The sequence below is a fragment of the Eufriesea mexicana genome, unplaced genomic scaffold (assembly GCF_001483705.2).
Source record: "Eufriesea mexicana isolate 0111107269 unplaced genomic scaffold, ASM148370v2 scaffold2917, whole genome shotgun sequence".
Classification (NCBI taxonomy): domain Eukaryota; kingdom Metazoa; phylum Arthropoda; class Insecta; order Hymenoptera; family Apidae; genus Eufriesea; species Eufriesea mexicana.
Window position 1 is genome coordinate 701982 of NW_016910954.1, and position 16585 is coordinate 718566.

Genomic DNA, 16585 nt, shown 5'->3' on the forward strand with positions numbered 1-16585 from the left:
TGGTCTTTTAACAAAGAACTTTTACTGAAAACGAAAAGAAACTTTATATAAGTTATTAAATTTATTAAAAATTATTTTACAATTAACTTATTTACACATTGAATTTTTTATATAATTATGCTTAAAACATGTTCCTCGAATGTACATTTAAACTGAAATTAACGTTTGTAGAAGATCCTCAGGTGTTCTTGAAAACAGACTGTTTGGATTTTGATATAAATTTTTTGGGTCATGACAAGCTTCGTACAATTGTTTATAAATAGCTCCAATTACTTCAAAGGAGCGATTTTGTGTTGCTGACCGATGATTACTACTTTGTAATAAACTTATTTGTGGTAATAACAATACATCTGGCATAACTAAAAACGCTTCTAATTTGTTCTACAACACATTAAAAACTTTGAATAAAATTTATATACTGCTTTGCTAAATAATAAAGTAATGATTACATACTGTAAATTCTTTTACACTTAAAGAATCCATCCCAGGAATAGAAGACAATGGACCTTGTTCGTGACCTTGCAAAATAGTGTAAATTGAACCAAGATTTAAATGTGCCACTAACGAACTGGCTTGTTCTGATGTAAGAGTGTCAATTTGTGCATCAGACTGTGCCTAAAAAATATTCTTTTATTATTAGTGAAATATATCAAGAAACTTTAAATTTAAACAAATAAATTACCTGCAATCTTTCTAACCTCTGATCCATGTATTCATACAGTGCTAAAGTAGATTGTATTTGATGCATACAATTTAAAAGATATACAGCCATGTCCACTGTAGGTAATCTTGATGCTGTTTCATTAACTTCTTGCAGCAATGGATCAATAATGCATGATACGATCTAACAAATATTTGGTACATACATTTAATGTTCTAATATTGTACAGTAATTAAATATTAATGCAACACAAACCTGTAACATATCTTTTTCTCTATCTTCTGTGATACTTGCTACAGAAAGAATTTCATTAAGAAGTGACAGTAGTCTGGAGACAGATGGAGCAGGTACTAAATCATTTCCTGGTGGTTCTGCACGTTCACCAAGTGCAATACGCGTTTCCTTTTGAAGTCTACTTAGAAAACTTTTTTCGCTTAGTGTTAATAAATCTGTTAATGTTGAATCTAAGGTACTGCCTGGTACTACGTGTTGAATTATCATTTGATAAAATCTAAGAAGTGTAGTAATAGAATACAATGTTGTTGCTGGTGCATCTACAGATATAACGTTTTCTATTCCTGATTTCAAAGGATGACAAAGTCCTTCTGTGATATTACTTAAAGAATGTTTAATTTGGTCTGATACATCTAAAATATAGAATAAAAGTTAAGAAAAATGAAGATAAGAAAGTAATCATTTAGTTTTTACCTGCTTTATCACAGCCTTTTACTAAAGTTAGAATATTTTCCTTTTCAACAGGAAGAATCTGATGAAGCCAAGCAAGCATGTCACCAACATATCTCTTGGGATCATTTGCATGCATTTCAATAGGATTAGGTGTACTACCGTATCTTTCTCCCAATGTTAAAGCATCCATAAAAGATGTCACTAAAGCAGTTTTTCTAGCTGCACAATATTCATCTAAAATGTATCTAAAAAGAATATAAATAAACACAGATTAAATCACAGATATAAATTATGTTGTTTCTTAGATTTTAAATACATACTTAAATAAAATTGGTCTGTCTTGTAATTTATTCATTGCTTTAATTAATAATGGTGCTAATCGTTCATTTTCAATATGTTTACATTGATTTTGTGTCCATCTATATAATCTTTCAAGAGCTGCCTCTTGCAGCAAAGTCATTCTTTGCATAATATCTAGTCCTAATGTTTGATGTCCTGATTGCATTAATACTCTACAACTGCTATGAATTTCCTATAATTTAAGATAGTTGTTATCAATAACACATCTGTGACTCACTTTTTTCTTTACATTACTATACCTGAACACGATTAACAACAGAAAAAAATTCTTCTGTAATAGGTGATTCCCTACTAGAACTATATAAAATACTTTGCTCAGATGCAGTCAATTGGAAATTTTTAATAAATGCATTTGCAACTTCCTGTTGCATAGATAAAGTTAGACTAAAAAATGAAAAATATTTTAGATTTTTTTAAGATAAAGATTAATTTATTTTTAATAACCCATTTTTATTAACCCATTTTCAACCACACTTTCAAAGTAAATAAAAATTTACCTTTTATTTTGAAGCTTTGCAGTCTGATCAATAAGCTGTGATGTTTGTGTCTTTGTAACTTGTAAGCGATTTGTCATACATTGAACTGCAGTATTCATAGCTAACACATCTTGATATATGTTATCTAAAGAAGATTTTACTTCTCTAAATGCAGATAAAAATTCTTCATTTATTGCAAGACTTCTTCTCTCTATTTTACTGCGCAAATTTCTACGAGAATTCAGTGTATTTTCTGTAAAAAATGTGGATAATTCTTTTAAGGCTTCCAATGTATCCTAAAAAGTAAAAACATTTTAAATGAAATATTTATTTTCTATTAAATGCAAATACTGACAATTACGACAAAGTATAACATAAATACCTTGTCGTGCTCTACTCTTGATTCAAGCAATTTATTAACTCTTCGTACTAGAGTAGTGTTAGTATTTTTTTCACTCATTTTAGGTTCTTATTTTTTTACACTCAAATTCATTGGACATATAACCTATCTATTTCAGAAATGTCACGTAGCAATGGTACACGCATAGCGACGCATATAAAGCTTATAGAACACGTACTCAATCACGTATGCAATTTTAATAGCAATCTGAGCTCTTGAATGTGACATAAAAATGCTGGCAACTTTCAAAGAAATTAAGGTTTGAAAATTGTATTTTTTGAATTATTTAATGAAAGTAATATTCTTTTAATTATCGTAGCAGAATAAAAAATATTAAAACTCTACTAATAAGATGAAATCCATATTAAATTGAAAATACAGTAGGTTTATGTATTTCTCCGTCTTCTTAGTTAGGTATTAATGTTTACAAAGTTTTAAATATTTGCTGGTCGGCGGCAAATTAGAAATTCTGATACATATCTATGTTACCATTTTAGTTTACCATCTAAGTTACTCCAATTTCGCGGAGAGGGTATATTTGCAAACTCTCAATATGTCATGTCAGTTTCAAGCTTTCCTATTTATTAAATGAATTTACATTTATAAAATATGTAAATTTTTAGTGAAATAAAAAATTTACGAATTATGATTTTACATTGTAAACGTAGTTTAGATACAAAAAAGTTATAAAATAACACAATATATTTGTTCATTCATATTGAGGTTAGTGTTTTCCTTTAGTTAACAAGTAGTATTATAATTTCACTATTAAGATTTTAAGCTGGATTTTTCACAATTAGCATGTTATCATGATATTGAATTATTATAAAATATTATTTGCATTGTTTTCTTCACAGTTTCTTTTTTGTTTTTTGTTGTACTTATGAAGTAGCTTATATGTTTTAATAATTAATATGTCTTTATGTATATAAGTATATCTTATTTTTTTATACACTGTATCATTGAACTATTATATGCTATTAAATAAATAATACTTATTATGTAGTCCATAATGGACATTATTTTATTGTGTGCTTTTATAATAATTTGATTTCAATTTTTTTTTAAGTATGCATGGTTTCATTTAGTTTATTGGTGGTAAAATGTCCACGTCAGAATCTGGTGTGGGATGTATTAGTGAAGTTACACTTGCAATTAGTAAAGCAAGGGGTTCTCAATCAGGCACTGTAAGAGTATTGGACAGTCCAGACTCTGATGGATCTGGCCATTCAAATTCATTTACTGTACAACGGTTCAATTATCCAAATAATGATAATGCAAATTCAGATATTTTACACCCTCCATTAACTAGTGATGATCTGAGAATACCAATTGTTGGATATGAAGTTATGGAAGAAAGAGCTAGGTTTACAGTTAGTTAAATTTAAACTTTATTTTTTGTAGTTATATATCACTTTTTTCATATACAGCAATTGTACAATAGTATACAGCAACATGTTATTTTTTAGGTTTATAAATTACGAGTAGAATTAAAAAATGGAGACTGTTGGTTTGTATTTAGAAGATACACAGATTTTGTTCGTTTATTATCACAGTTAAGAAGGCAGAAGATTCCAATTTCACAACTAACTTTGCCAAGGAAAAAATGGCTTGGTGATAATTTTGCTCCAAGCTTTTTGGAAGAAAGAATACGTGGTCTGCAAGCATTTGTTAATGGAATATTAAGCAGTCCTCTTCTTATAGGAACTGCATGTGTCAGAGAATTTTTCTGTTTAGATGAACCTCCTGCTTTATCTGATACAGCAGAAGAATCTAGAGTAAGCACCACCTATACAATTTTTTCATTTTTTCATTTCATAAATGAATGAAATTAATAAATTATTTTATTTTTTACAGGCAATTTTTGAAGCATTAGAAGATACTATATATCACTTAAGACAGCAATTAAGAGAACGAGATGCTGCAGTTGCAGCTGAAACAGCTTTATGTAATGAATTTCGAAAAAAACTCCATCAAATACTAAGGTAAATAATATAATTAAATATACCGTAAATTAACAATATTTGTAATAAACATTATATTGTTAAAGTATTAAATAAATGTTTCAGTGAAAGACAAACCTGTCCCAAATGCGGTGCATCTCAGTAACAGCTCCTTATGAGCTGCAATCTTTTAAGTTGATATTAATAAGCTATGTTATTATACAGAGACTGGTATAAATAGGCAACTTCAATTGTACTGTGTTTTTGTATAAATTTCTACAGTATAAATATAATTTTGTTACATTAGAAGTCTGTTAAAGATGTATTTAGTATATTTTATGCGTTCAATTACGTACGTTTTGTTCTATTGATCTATACAAAATAACTTAATTTTTACATGAAGTGATATGTATAAGATTCCTTAACATAATAAGTACACTGAGCTTTCATAGCATTAAACTTACATCGTAATTTTAAGAAACCTTACAAAGGTGCCTTACTGTTGTAATATATATATAATTTTATATTATATAAAGTCAAAGCATAAAGTTGACAAATAAACTAACTGTAAATGTTATTACAAATTTACTATAAATACATGCCAAAGTACATTGATCTTTGGTATTTTAAAAAGTTCTATATATTTTCTAGTATTTTACATAATATAAGCAATATGTTTCTAGATTTATAATTGACATTCATAATATTTATTGTTATCATAATATTGAAATATCAATATTATGGATGAATTTGATATTACAATATCGTGATATTAAAGTATATTTATGTAAAGATATAATAAATATTTGACTCTTCTGTTAATTATATTTTATACTTATTATATGTTAAATTCTATACTATAGTCAATATTTATTATATCTCTGTAATTGCATTATAAAATATTTTACAATACTGCACAAATATAAAAATTTGTTATACATTTGAACTAATTACAATATTTTATAGAAATATGGAATTTTTTTAATTAAAAAATGTAAAATGAATAAAAATGTTATACAATATTATATAATACACTGTACCTCGTTTACTTATATTTATTACACAAAATTTAAGATTATTACGTCTTTAATAATGATGATGATTAAGAGATGTAAAATTCTCATTAAAGCATTAAATATACTTCAACTTAAATCATATAATGAAAACGTTCTTACAATATGTACAATTAAAATGTAAAATAAAAAACGTTATTTTGCATCAGTCTTGTTTATCTGGAGCAACGACGAGACATAATACCTGGATTAGGTATGTGATTTTTGCTAAAAAAAAAAAAAAAGAAAAAAATTTATTATATACTACATATCGTGATAAAAAATATGAAAAATGCTTTGAAAAATATTTCTGCAATACTCACTTGCCAAAGTACTTCTAACTTTTTTGTACACGTACATATGATAGATACCAATGCCGCAAAGAATAAATAACAAAGCAAATAGATATTTGGGTGTTGGTTCATGTACGATTGGTGTTACAGCCAGGAAAATAGAAACACCCAATACTAGCCAAGGTATCACAATTGGCACTGCGTACGGTCTGGGTGCATCTGGTTTCGTACGTCTCATGATTATTAACGATAACATCGCAAGTCCATAGAATACCCACGTTAAGAAACTTGCAAATTCGATAAGTGCGATAATGTCTCCCAAAAGTAGACAAAATAATGTCAGCAATCCTTGAAACGCCACTGCTGCAGCAGGTGTCATTCTTTCAATATGTACAAAGCTAAAAACTCTGGGTACATGACCTTCGCTTCCAGCTACATAACAAAGTCTGGATACCCCAAACTGAATGCTAAGACTGCATCCAAAAGTAGATAATGCAACACCCAGTGGTATTACAAAGCCCAGCCAGGCGGGCAACACTTTTTCCGCCCAAAGGACAGCTACGGCTGGTGCTTTTACCATTTCGGGCATCGTTAAAGCAGCCATATACATTAGGTTCATCGAAACGTACAAAACGGTAATCAGAGGGACTGCGATTAGAATACTCCTAAGTATATTAACTTCTGGTTTCTGGATCTCTTCCGTAACAACTGCAGCGGAGGTCCAACCATCGTAAGCCCATAATCCACTGTAGAAAGCTAGCGCCACATTGCCTGGTGAAACGGTGGTACCATGAAACGGCTTCGCCAATAATTCTGTATGTCCGGTGCACAGCCACCAAATTCCACCAGCAATTACGAAAATGCATGCGACTACTTTGCATACCGTGAATATATTTTGAACCCTCACGTACAATTTTACGCTAGTTAAATTGATGTACGTGATCAAGCCGAGAGCTAGGATGGCTATGATCTTTTTCAGTTTAAACATTGATTCCTGGGGCAGATCAATTAGATACTCGGAGAATGGTTGTACGCTATATTCAGCGAATGTCAACGTAACTACCGCCACTTCCGCTGGCCGTAATAGCATCACGTAAACCCAAGAACATATAAAAGCTGGTATCTCTCCGGCATATTGATGCAAGGGTGAAAAAGCTTCGATAAAGTAAGCGTATTCGGCCCCGGATCGTGGTACGACTGTGCTTAATTCGGCGAACGCGAGAGCCCCTAGTAGAGACAGTAAGCCACAAGTAATCCAGACGATTAGACAAAATCCGATGGATCCTGATCTCTCGAGAGCACTGGTGGGGGACACAAAAATTCCAGAACCTTGAAGGCAAAATAATTTCCTTGATTAAAAATAATTGTCAGACTTAGTCTCATTTGTAAAAATAACGTAGAAATAATGTTTGGACAACAAATAAAATGAATCCTTATCGTCGTAACCTTTATCAGTTTCTCGATTATTGAGTGTATAATTTGCACAAAGAGAATGAATATCTTGGAAAGAAAAAGAGAAGAAGAGTGCAAGCAACGTAGCTAGTCTTAGCTTGGACGAATACGTCTCTCTTTATCGTTATTCTTACAAGTGTCGAGGTATTCGAAACTGCGAATCGAGGCCTTAAACGTTTCAACGATGTATAATAAAAATACCGTTTGGCATAGATATATTGTCGATAAAATCGTTATGACAAAAGTCACCTTAGATTTGTAGATAAAAACCAAGTCCGATAGATTTTACAGTCTGCAAAGTTCGATTAAAATCGGTTAAATATACTTAAGGAGGATGCCTCGTGATACTCGAGCGCGTGGGTCAGAGATTAACCTTGATTAACCCCCTTGATTCGTAATCGTGTCAAACCTCTGCGTATAATTACCGAAATATTACGTCAGGTTTTATTCTTTATCACGCAGAGATGCAACAAGTACATAACAACCTTCAAACATAAGATTGAGGATTAATCTAGAAGAAGTGTTTACACTTGCTTCCGCATTCTGATAATTTAGTTGCAACATGATCAGCTAGGCCGACTGGATTATACCGGGATAATCTAGATATTGTTTGAAAAGTTTCATCTGATCACATTATAATACTATAGATATAGCATCGGAGCTAAAGTACACTTTCTATTTACGAACTCGAGAAATATTATGGATTGTAGAAGTTTATAACTGACATTATTCCTGTTTGAAATACTTGCTAATATTTATTTAACAAGTTAAGCCGAATGGAATATGTACATAAAGTACAATATAGCAGAATGGCTATAACTCGATAGTATAATGTATAATCAAATTGTACAGTTATTAAATGGGATTCAACATCCAATAGACGTAATAAATGGCTACAAAGCAACCCTGTCTTGTCAAAGGAGCACAGTAAGAAAATAGCGGGTAGCGCTTTGAATCACTATTGAAGAAGATAAGCTGTATCGTTGGAAGTATAAAGCCGATGCTTATTCGAGCCCACACAATAATGCAATTACAGTTAATTATTCTTAAATACGATGTTCGGACGTTGAGGGGGTTCTACAGATTTTTATTGGACTCCCTCGGTTCTTTAAACGCTGTAACCGTTGTTTATTACGATTTACGATATTAATACCATCTAAACGGATGGATAAGCAAATATAATTTAGGACGAAACGTTATCTACGAAATGTACACTGAACATTGTATGATACTATATCAATCGTATCAAGTATTGACAGATGAAAGGAACAAAATATCTTCAGAAGTGATCACAAGGGTGTTATACATTTTATACGCTTCTCAATATACGGATAATTAAATTGTTACGATAACTTCTGTTATCATTGTCTAGATCGACTCGTATTTTAACTTACCTATATTAACTTACTATTATCTGAACGAATACAATCATACTTTCACCCATCGTTCATAATATATGCATTAAATTAAATGATTGTTTCCTCGCTAACCGAGTGTTAAATGTGTTCCCTATTTACATAAGTTCCACGTCAGATGTTAGTAACTATAATAGGATAACTTCGATGCTCTTTGTGCATATGTTTATGAATCATGAAGATGTTTAGGCAAGGAAATATATTATACAAAAGACAGTTAACGAGTAGCGATAAAACTACGCTTACGTGAAAGTTCATTGTTCGAACATTTCACACTAAAAGGATTAAAATGTCATTATGTAAGCATAATGGAGTGGAACATATGCTGATAATGCTTAACGCATTTTTGACCTGCGACAATTATCTGGAAAGTTCATTAATGAATTGAATAAAACCGATTAAACTGTTATTGCGTACAAAGAACAAAGGAAAGAAGAAAAGAAAAAGAATAAAATCAATTAATCACGCCGGTTAACCCCGCGGATCGAGCATTACGTTGTACCGGAAGAAAACACTTGTTATTTAATATTTTCAATTGGACGTAACTACGACGAAATCTCGAAACGTTGCGTTGTATAAAATTAATTTCAATGTGCCACAATTTCGTATTGTTTTCATACCGATCATAACAGCCAGGATGATGCTCACTGCGCTGAAAAGACCAAGCTCTCGTTTTAGCCCAATTCTTTCATTTCCTTTTTCCTCGACTTGACCCATTTTGCACAAGCTTCAACTAAACTCACGACAAGTACCGATTACTACGTATTATCCAATTCACCAGCACTGTAGCGAACGTTTCTTTTCCTTTTGAATTCAAACATACATCGCGCGAGCCGCACGCCTGACTTTTAGACCGCCTTCGATCGGCTCTATGTTCAATCCGTGTAACGAAGACACGAATCGGCTTCCTCGTGTCTTAGAGCCGGATCGAAGACAGTGTGACGTTATCGGAAGATGTCCAGAACAAGACTGAAGTGTTAACGGGTCAGCTAGTCGCTTATTTTTACAGGCGTATATGATGGTTCCCCTGATAAGAGTGCTCCGGACCCTCATCGCGATCTACCGATATCTTTACCGATCAGTAGCCAATCTATTGCCTCGAGACAAATTTAGGGGGGGCTTGCAAACACAAAGATCAGAGTGCATAGAAATATCTTAGATAAAAGCGTATGTTTCGTGGCGAATTAGTGTGTACACGATGTGTTTTCTGTGCAACCAATGAATAACTGCCTCAAGATTAATGAGCGTTAAAAGAACTGTTTACGCAAACTTTACGAATTCATGGATATTGGTGTGCGGACAGTACGTGCGTCACCTTTTGGTAATCAGTTATATTTTGGAGTGTATTGTGAAGTTTTGTTATAAAGAGGTATATTCGATAAGATAATTCGAATTCCATTCGATTTTCGTGAAATAATGGTAAAACGATAGGATATAATATCTCGTTGGCTCACGTTTTTACGTGGCCTCCTTATTTCCATGCACTTTTACCCATGATTAAGCTTAGTAATATTTCACGTTATGTCTCATGCAATTTTATCGCAAGTACATTTACGTGGACCGAAGATACAGTAAGTTTTTGAAAAGAACACAAGAACGATATTGTGCATAATGATATTATATACATATGTAAGCATATTATGTACTTGAAATGAAGTGGTATCATCTCCGAATACAAAACTCTGTCATTTAATTTCTTTAATTTTGTATCTTAATTATGATATTTTCACTTTTTTAATATTAAATTATTTTTATATATCTTTTATATATTCTTTTTAAGATTTTTTAAGAATTACAATGTAAATGAAATATATTAAAATAAAATTAAGATAGAATTGTAATGAAAAATATAAATAAATTATATATATAACATCGATTTAATCTTGCATGGTATAGTATTTGAACTGGTGCTTCCACACGTGTTGAATTTATAACTGAGAACGTGTGTGAATAATATCGTAAAAATGCATTCGTAATTTTTGTACTTGTTAATATTTTAAATCGAATTTATACTGTATTGAAAATACAAAATAATAATTAGAATAAATAAGTACACATTGACTTTATTTGACATCCTATTTTAAATGTACATTATTTTATTTGGCAGATAACGAAGGTTAACGTGGTACTGTGAGCACGCGTATAACCTGTCGTACATGTTAAACATCGATTAGCGATGGAAGACGAAGAAAAAAGATGTGAAGATGAAGAACCTAGTGAATTTTATTTTGAATCTGATCACTTGGCATTAAAAGGAAATAAAGATTATACCACTCTTTTAAAAACAATTGTCATTCTTGAAGCACAACGTGTTCAAGCTATAGAAGATTTGGATAAACTTTTATCAATTCGTTCCAAAGCACTAAAGGATCCAATATCTTTCGTAGCTCAGATACAAAATGGTGAACTGCCAGAATTACCAGGACCACAAAAAATTGTGGACCTTCCTTATATTGACTGGACGCAATATAATATAGCTGCACCTGATATGCGAATGAGACCTCAAACAAGGCACGGACATATTTTGCCTCACATACAAACAAAATCGGAACAAGAGAATGGAAAAGTATATTTCATTACATGTATATACATTTATCTGGTAAAACATTTTATTTTATATATACTTATATAACTTAATGTTAGATATTAGTAAGAGGACGTGCTTTTGATGAGAGTAAACCAGAAACCTTTAATCAATTATGGACAGTAGAAGAACAAAGAAGACTAGAGGAACTTTTAATTGAATATCCACCAGAAGATGTAGAAATGAGAAGATGGACCAAAATAGCCAATGCTTTAGGTATGTTATTAATGATGTTGCTTGTTTGTTTAACTTATAGATTGGTGTTAATTTTTAATTAGGCAATAGAACTCCAAAACAAGTATCTAGTAGAGTTCAGAAATACTTTATTAAACTGTTACGGGCTGGATTACCTATACCTGGTCGAGGTCCTAAAATGAAATTAGATGTTAAAAAAGGAATTGGTCATAGACATCAAAGGAATAATTATTCGTTATTTAGACGTTCAACATTCTTTCCTCACCAAGATATGTCTTTCACAATGCCTGATGAAACCAAAGAACAAGCAGTTACAGAGGAATCTGTAAGTGTTGTTACGATGTTATAGTCTAATATAAATTTAATCAGCATTATTTATCTTGTTATATATATTAATAGGAAGATGATGCTGGGAATAGTATTATTGATGATAATCCTGAATTGAGACATATAGAATTATTAAAACATGTGAAAGCTGAGAAAGAACAAAATTCATCTCCTACATATAAACATGTTGGATACAAGGTATGTACATGTAACAACGATTTTTTAATGCACTTTTTAAAATACTTTTTAAAACATTTTGTTTCAGTGTTCAATTTGTAAAGAAGATCCTTTAACAGGTACAAGATGGCATTGTACAGAATGTCAAGATGGAATTGATTTATGTGGTGATTGTGCAGTAGCACAATTAGAAGCTGAAAAACCAATACATGACACATTACATAGATTACTTCCTATAAAGCCACCCCGATATAGAAGTTATGATTTAGATTACTTTCCACAAAGTTTCAGTAATTCCTCTTATAATTATTTAGATCCGAATTTTTTACCTGAATAATTATTATTTTATCAGATTTATATGGGTAAAATGTTATTATGATCTTATAAAATTATAATGTAAAAATAATTTATTATTAAATATTGATAATTTTCTAAATTGTGTTATAAAACTTTAGATTTAGCACTTTGTGTATCTGTAAGTTTATCTGTTTCAATAACATTGTTTTGTTTAAATTTTAGATTAATTTCTTTTTTGTAATCATAAAATGTACCACGTTTTATATTCTCTCTAATAGCATTAAAAAATTCTAAATATTGATGAACATTATGTCTGAAAAAAAAAAATTAATAAATACGTTATCACATAATATTCATAAATAAATCAAAATGCATAATTAGAACTTACATCATTAAAAGAACTGAGAAAAGCATTTCTTTGGTTTTACATAAATGATGTAAATATGCTTTGGTGTGATTTTTGCATGTCAAACATTCACAATGAGAGCATATTGGAGAGAAGTCATCTGCATATCTGCTAAAAAATATTTATTATTAAAATAAAGGAATGAGTATAAGTTCACTTTTACATTACCTTTCCTCTGTAAATGATATTACATGTCCTATATTACAGCTATGATGATTACATAGAAAAGTCAATGCTTCTAAATTTTCAGTAATTATATAGGGATATGATGTATCAAATATATCGACACCTAATTCAACAAGGTCTAAAACTGTAAGAGGATTCCAACATCCCATTGATACTTTAAGTTTTTCAGTAGGTAAAAGATTCTGTAATTAATATAATTCACTAAAAAAATACAATACACATATGTATAGTAACAGGGAATTTCTTACTTACTATTGTATGTTCTACAACTTCTTTAATCTCTTCAGCTGATATATTCTTTATATCTGGTCCATTATTATGTAAACCATCAATCACATATCCCATTATAGGTTTATTTTTCAAATAATTGATTGATAACGTTCTTGCTTCTTTATCATAACCACCTTCAATTGCACCTAATATTTCTGAGGATTTCAGTGTTTCAGATGAACAATGTTTAGTGAGGCATTCTTCAAAAAACGTTATACTACGTTGCACAGCTTTTGATAACCTTTTTTTACCACTATTGATATTAGTATCTCCATCACATAAAGCAACATATATATCTGGTTTAAATGCTTCAATTAAATCCATATATTTATTAGGTGTTAAATGATGCTTTCCACATCTTGTCCATATAGGAGTGGAATTAAATACTTGAAAACCTGAAGGTGTAGTATAAGCTGGATCATGTAGTGTAAGAAAATTGATGTATTCCTAAGCAAAATATTTGCTTAAATTAATAACTTTGCTTAATATTGTTTGAAAATTTATAATAATAGTATTACATACTTTCATACCCACAAATTCTGCAAAACTATTATTAGTATTCTTTACAGAATCTAACATTAAATATGTGGAAGGTAATGAAATAGATAATACTTGTGGATTTGTAGTAATCAGTTTAAAAACATCCTTAGTTAAATGTGGTACACTACCACCCTAGTAAAAATAGATTTTTAAATCATACTATTACATTTCAAATTGGTAAATTTTACCTTTGTATAAACAAGAGCAAGTGGAGTTTCAAACTTGCTATCAGGAATTCTTTCAAATTCTGTTAATATCCCAACACGAGCAACACAACATTTTTTTGACTGAATAATAAATTTCATGATGGCTTTAACTATTATTTACCATAATTCATAAAAAAATTAATTTAATAAATATATTACAAGTGCAGGGTGCGATTAAAGTTTATAATAGATAACCTTAAAAAAAATCTGCACTATGTGCATAATCATATCAAATACAGTGTGTATACAATCATAGATAAAATGTACTATAGATATTGAACTCAATGCATTCGTATACGCACTCCCTTTGTAAATCCATGACTCACTCTCCTTGAGAGATTTTCTACATAATGGTATTTCAATAACTGGTAATAAAGTATTAAAAATTGGTTGATTTATTCAAAAAATGTTTTAAATGGATTTTTGTATAAAAACTAATAATATTATATAAATAAAATATTAATAAATAATTAATTATACAGATGAAAAACTTAATGGGGCACCAATTTCTTTCGTATTATTAATATCATTTCCATTATCATCATTATCATTATCATTTTTTAATTTATTATTTTTGTTACAGAAACATATATTCCGGCCACAAAGACCCGTAGCTTACGCAACCGTAGGTCATTTCACATCGATGCCAGTCGAGCATGCCGGTAAGTAGTGGAATATTTTCGCGCGTAAAAGTAAAGCTTCTAACGTGTGCACGAAACATTACGCTAAGTAGTTTTGTCTCAAATTGATGTTTTAATTGGAGCAATCCACAGGATACATAGTGAAGAACAGTATTGCGCAATATTAGTTATTATTCCGTAACAGTGTAAAGGTGAGTTACCTTTGCAGTACTGACGTATTATTTACGAATGGGACACGGACAAGTTGAAGGAATTGTGAGAAATTTATCAAGATCAAGACATCTGGGTGCAACATTTGTTCGGTGGTAATATACCACACGTGGAACGAAATCATGTTACATAATGCAAATCATGTAGTGATCATTTACGAAATGAAATGGTGTGAGTGTGAGTCGTGAGTGCCAATACAATAGCATAGTAATGTATCATCGAGTGTAGAGTCAAGATTTCAATAGCCATTGCGATATTTGGTTGACATAGGTTGAAAAAGACAATTTAATAGTTTCCGCAATTTTTCTTCAATGTAGACGGCCAATATGCGAAATATTGTATAATGATGGATGAGTTGTGAAAACGTGACAAACAGTTATCCCATGCATTATCCCTTATATTCTCGAAATATGGATTTGATTTAATCACAGCGTTTATTAGGTCTTCTTATAACTAATAGGCTAGCTTTCTTTCGATTTCGACAGTTTATTTCGGAGAAATAGCGACGGATGTGAAAGTCGGCGACAGATCGTTCGACGCAGTTTATTTTTTTCTTTCCAGTTTGCAAAATTAGGCTTTTGGACTCGGTTTTCTTTTACATATCCGTGTACAGTGAATTTTTCCTTAACGGGATTGGATATTCTTTTTCGGTTTCGAGCTTGCGTTTTCGGGAAATAGTGTCGAAAGTGTCAGTGACTGTCAGATCGTGCTGCGCAATTGGCTTTTCAGGATTCGATCTTCGAAATTAGGCTTTTGATACTGGTTTTTTTCATTTATCAGCGTAGAGTGATCTCTTCCTTAATGCGATAGGATATTTTTTTTCGGTTTCGAGCGTGCGTTTTCCAAAAATAGTGCCGCATGTGTCAGTGGCCGTGATATCGTGCTGCGCAATTGACTTTTTTGTATTCGATCTTCGAAATTAGGCTTTTGGATTCGGATTTTTTCGTCTAACAGTGTAGAGTAGAATTTTCTCTAATGGAATTGATTACTTTTTTTCGGTTCCAAGCGTGCGTTTTCCAAAAATAGCACCGAATGTGTCAGTGGCTGTTAAATCGTGCTGCGCAATTGACTTTTTTGTATTCGATCTTCGAAATTAGGCTTTTGGATTCGGATTTTTTCGTCTAACAGTGTAGAGTAGAATTTTCTGTAATGGGATTAATTACTTTTTTTCGGTTCCGAGCGTGTGTTTTCCAAAAATAGTGCCGAATGTGTCAGTGGCCGTGATATCGTGCTGCGCAATTGACTTTTTTGTATTCCATCTTCGAAATTAGGCTTTTGGATTCGGATTTTTTCATCTAACAGTGTAGAGTAGAATTTTCTGTGATGGGATTGATTACTTTTTTTCGGTTTCGAATGTGCGCTTTCCAAAAATAGTGCCGAATGTGTCAGTGGCCGTGAAATCGTGCTGCGCAATTGACTTTTTTGTATTCGATCTTCGAAATTAGGCTTTTGGATTCGGGTTTTTTCGTCTAACGGTGTAGAGTAGAATTTTCTGTAATGGGATTAATTACTTTTTTTCGGTTCCGAGCATGTGTTTTCCAAAAATAGCACCGAATGTGTCAGTGGCTGTGAAATCGTGCTGCGCAATTGACTTTTTTGTATTCCATCTTCAAAATTAGGCTTTTGGATTCGGATTTTTTCGTCTAACAGTGTAGAGTAGAATTTTCTGTGATGGGATTGATTACTTTTTTTCGGTTTCGAATGTGCGCTTTCCAAAAATAGTGCCGAATGTGTCAGTGGCCGTGAAATCGTGCTGCGCAATTGACTTTTTTGTATTCGATCTTCGAAATTAGGCTTTTGGATTCGG

At 31.4% G+C, this 16585-nt stretch overlaps 5 protein-coding genes across 7 annotated transcripts; 2 read left to right on the forward strand and 3 right to left on the reverse strand.

Annotated features, from left to right (window-relative positions):
• Window positions 1-147: 147 nt before the first annotated feature.
• On the reverse strand, window positions 148-2754 carry Cog6 (conserved oligomeric Golgi complex subunit 6). The gene is made up of 9 exons (XM_017904347.1): window positions 2567-2754; window positions 2206-2480; window positions 1948-2092; window positions 1669-1880; window positions 1370-1593; window positions 917-1308; window positions 683-844; window positions 454-615; window positions 148-381 (listed from the first exon to the last, which is right to left on the reverse strand). The coding sequence occupies exons 1-9, from the start codon at window positions 2642-2644 to the stop codon at window positions 148-150; spliced, it is 1884 nt and encodes a 627-aa protein (XP_017759836.1). The 5' UTR covers window positions 2645-2754.
• An 18-nt stretch (window positions 2755-2772) lies between these two features.
• On the forward strand, window positions 2773-4874 carry Snx16 (sorting nexin 16). 2 transcript variants are annotated; one of them, XM_017904349.1, is made up of 5 exons: window positions 2773-2843; window positions 3654-3957; window positions 4054-4362; window positions 4442-4569; window positions 4654-4874. In XM_017904349.1, the coding sequence occupies exons 2-5, from the start codon at window positions 3688-3690 to the stop codon at window positions 4691-4693; spliced, it is 747 nt and encodes a 248-aa protein (XP_017759838.1). In that variant the 5' UTR covers window positions 2773-2843; window positions 3654-3687; the 3' UTR covers window positions 4694-4874. The 2 variants fall into 2 exon arrangements, with proteins under 2 accessions (XP_017759838.1, XP_017759837.1); XM_017904348.1 differs by lacking the exon at window positions 2773-2843 and adding an exon at window positions 3243-3307.
• Window positions 4875-5745: 871 nt separating this feature from the next.
• Window positions 5746-9780, reverse strand: LOC108550583 (b(0,+)-type amino acid transporter 1). Its single transcript, XM_017904338.1, has 3 exons — window positions 9360-9780; window positions 5903-7201; window positions 5746-5807 (listed from the first exon to the last, which is right to left on the reverse strand). The coding sequence occupies exons 1-3, from the start codon at window positions 9454-9456 to the stop codon at window positions 5746-5748; spliced, it is 1458 nt and encodes a 485-aa protein (XP_017759827.1). The 5' UTR covers window positions 9457-9780.
• Window positions 9781-10252: 472 nt separating this feature from the next.
• Window positions 10253-12359, forward strand: LOC108550584 (Ada2a-containing complex component 1). Of its 2 annotated transcripts, XM_017904339.1 has the most exons (6): window positions 10253-10310; window positions 10847-11305; window positions 11383-11539; window positions 11602-11843; window positions 11918-12043; window positions 12111-12359. In XM_017904339.1, exons 2-6 carry the CDS (start codon window positions 10916-10918, stop codon window positions 12357-12359), a joined length of 1164 nt encoding a protein of 387 aa, XP_017759828.1. In that variant the 5' UTR covers window positions 10253-10310; window positions 10847-10915. The 2 variants fall into 2 exon arrangements, with proteins under 2 accessions (XP_017759828.1, XP_017759829.1); XM_017904340.1 differs by lacking the exon at window positions 10253-10310 and having other exon boundaries at window positions 10839-11305.
• A 104-nt stretch (window positions 12360-12463) lies between these two features.
• On the reverse strand, window positions 12464-14026 carry LOC108550581 (queuine tRNA-ribosyltransferase subunit QTRTD1 homolog). The gene is made up of 6 exons (XM_017904336.1): window positions 13910-14026; window positions 13704-13853; window positions 13164-13628; window positions 12894-13093; window positions 12708-12833; window positions 12464-12632 (listed from the first exon to the last, which is right to left on the reverse strand). The coding sequence occupies exons 1-6, from the start codon at window positions 14024-14026 to the stop codon at window positions 12464-12466; spliced, it is 1227 nt and encodes a 408-aa protein (XP_017759825.1).
• Window positions 14027-16585: the final 2559 nt, after the last annotated feature.

What these genes read in the sequence shown, in the direction of transcription:
- Cog6 (XM_017904347.1), bottom strand. Translation starts at nt 2,644, where the DNA reads ATGAGTGAAAAAAATACTAACACTACTCTAGTACGAAGAGTTAATAAA. An exon ending in GACAGACCAATTTTATTTAA is followed by an intron (nt 1,594 to 1,668) that starts GTATGTATTTAA and finishes TATTCTTTTTAG; the next exon opens with ATACATTTTAGATGAATATT. An exon ending in AGAGGTTAGAAAGATTGCAG is followed by an intron (nt 616 to 682) that starts GTAATTTATTTG and finishes AATATTTTTTAG; the next exon opens with GCACAGTCTGATGCACAAAT.
- Snx16 (XM_017904349.1), top strand. Translation starts at nt 3,688, where the DNA reads ATGTCCACGTCAGAATCTGGTGTGGGATGTATTAGTGAAGTTACACTT. An exon ending in AAGAAAGAGCTAGGTTTACA is followed by an intron (nt 3,958 to 4,053) that starts GTTAGTTAAATT and finishes GTTATTTTTTAG; the next exon opens with GTTTATAAATTACGAGTAGA. An exon ending in AAACTCCATCAAATACTAAG is followed by an intron (nt 4,570 to 4,653) that starts GTAAATAATATA and finishes TAAATGTTTCAG; the next exon opens with TGAAAGACAAACCTGTCCCA.
- LOC108550583 (XM_017904338.1), bottom strand. Translation starts at nt 9,456, where the DNA reads ATGGGTCAAGTCGAGGAAAAAGGAAATGAAAGAATTGGGCTAAAACGA. An exon ending in CATCCTGGCTGTTATGATCG is followed by an intron (nt 7,202 to 9,359) that starts GTATGAAAACAA and finishes TTTGCCTTCAAG; the next exon opens with GTTCTGGAATTTTTGTGTCC. An exon ending in AGTTAGAAGTACTTTGGCAA is followed by an intron (nt 5,808 to 5,902) that starts GTGAGTATTGCA and finishes TTTTTTTTTTAG; the next exon opens with CAAAAATCACATACCTAATC.
- LOC108550584 (XM_017904339.1), top strand. Translation starts at nt 10,916, where the DNA reads ATGGAAGACGAAGAAAAAAGATGTGAAGATGAAGAACCTAGTGAATTT. An exon ending in AAGCAGTTACAGAGGAATCT is followed by an intron (nt 11,844 to 11,917) that starts GTAAGTGTTGTT and finishes ATATATTAATAG; the next exon opens with GAAGATGATGCTGGGAATAG. An exon ending in ATAAACATGTTGGATACAAG is followed by an intron (nt 12,044 to 12,110) that starts GTATGTACATGT and finishes ATTTTGTTTCAG; the next exon opens with TGTTCAATTTGTAAAGAAGA.
- LOC108550581 (XM_017904336.1), bottom strand. Translation starts at nt 14,026, where the DNA reads ATGAAATTTATTATTCAGTCAAAAAAATGTTGTGTTGCTCGTGTTGGG. An exon ending in AAGTTGTAGAACATACAATA is followed by an intron (nt 13,094 to 13,163) that starts GTAAGTAAGAAA and finishes TATTAATTACAG; the next exon opens with AATCTTTTACCTACTGAAAA. An exon ending in TTCTCAGTTCTTTTAATGAT is followed by an intron (nt 12,633 to 12,707) that starts GTAAGTTCTAAT and finishes TTTTTTTTTCAG; the next exon opens with ACATAATGTTCATCAATATT.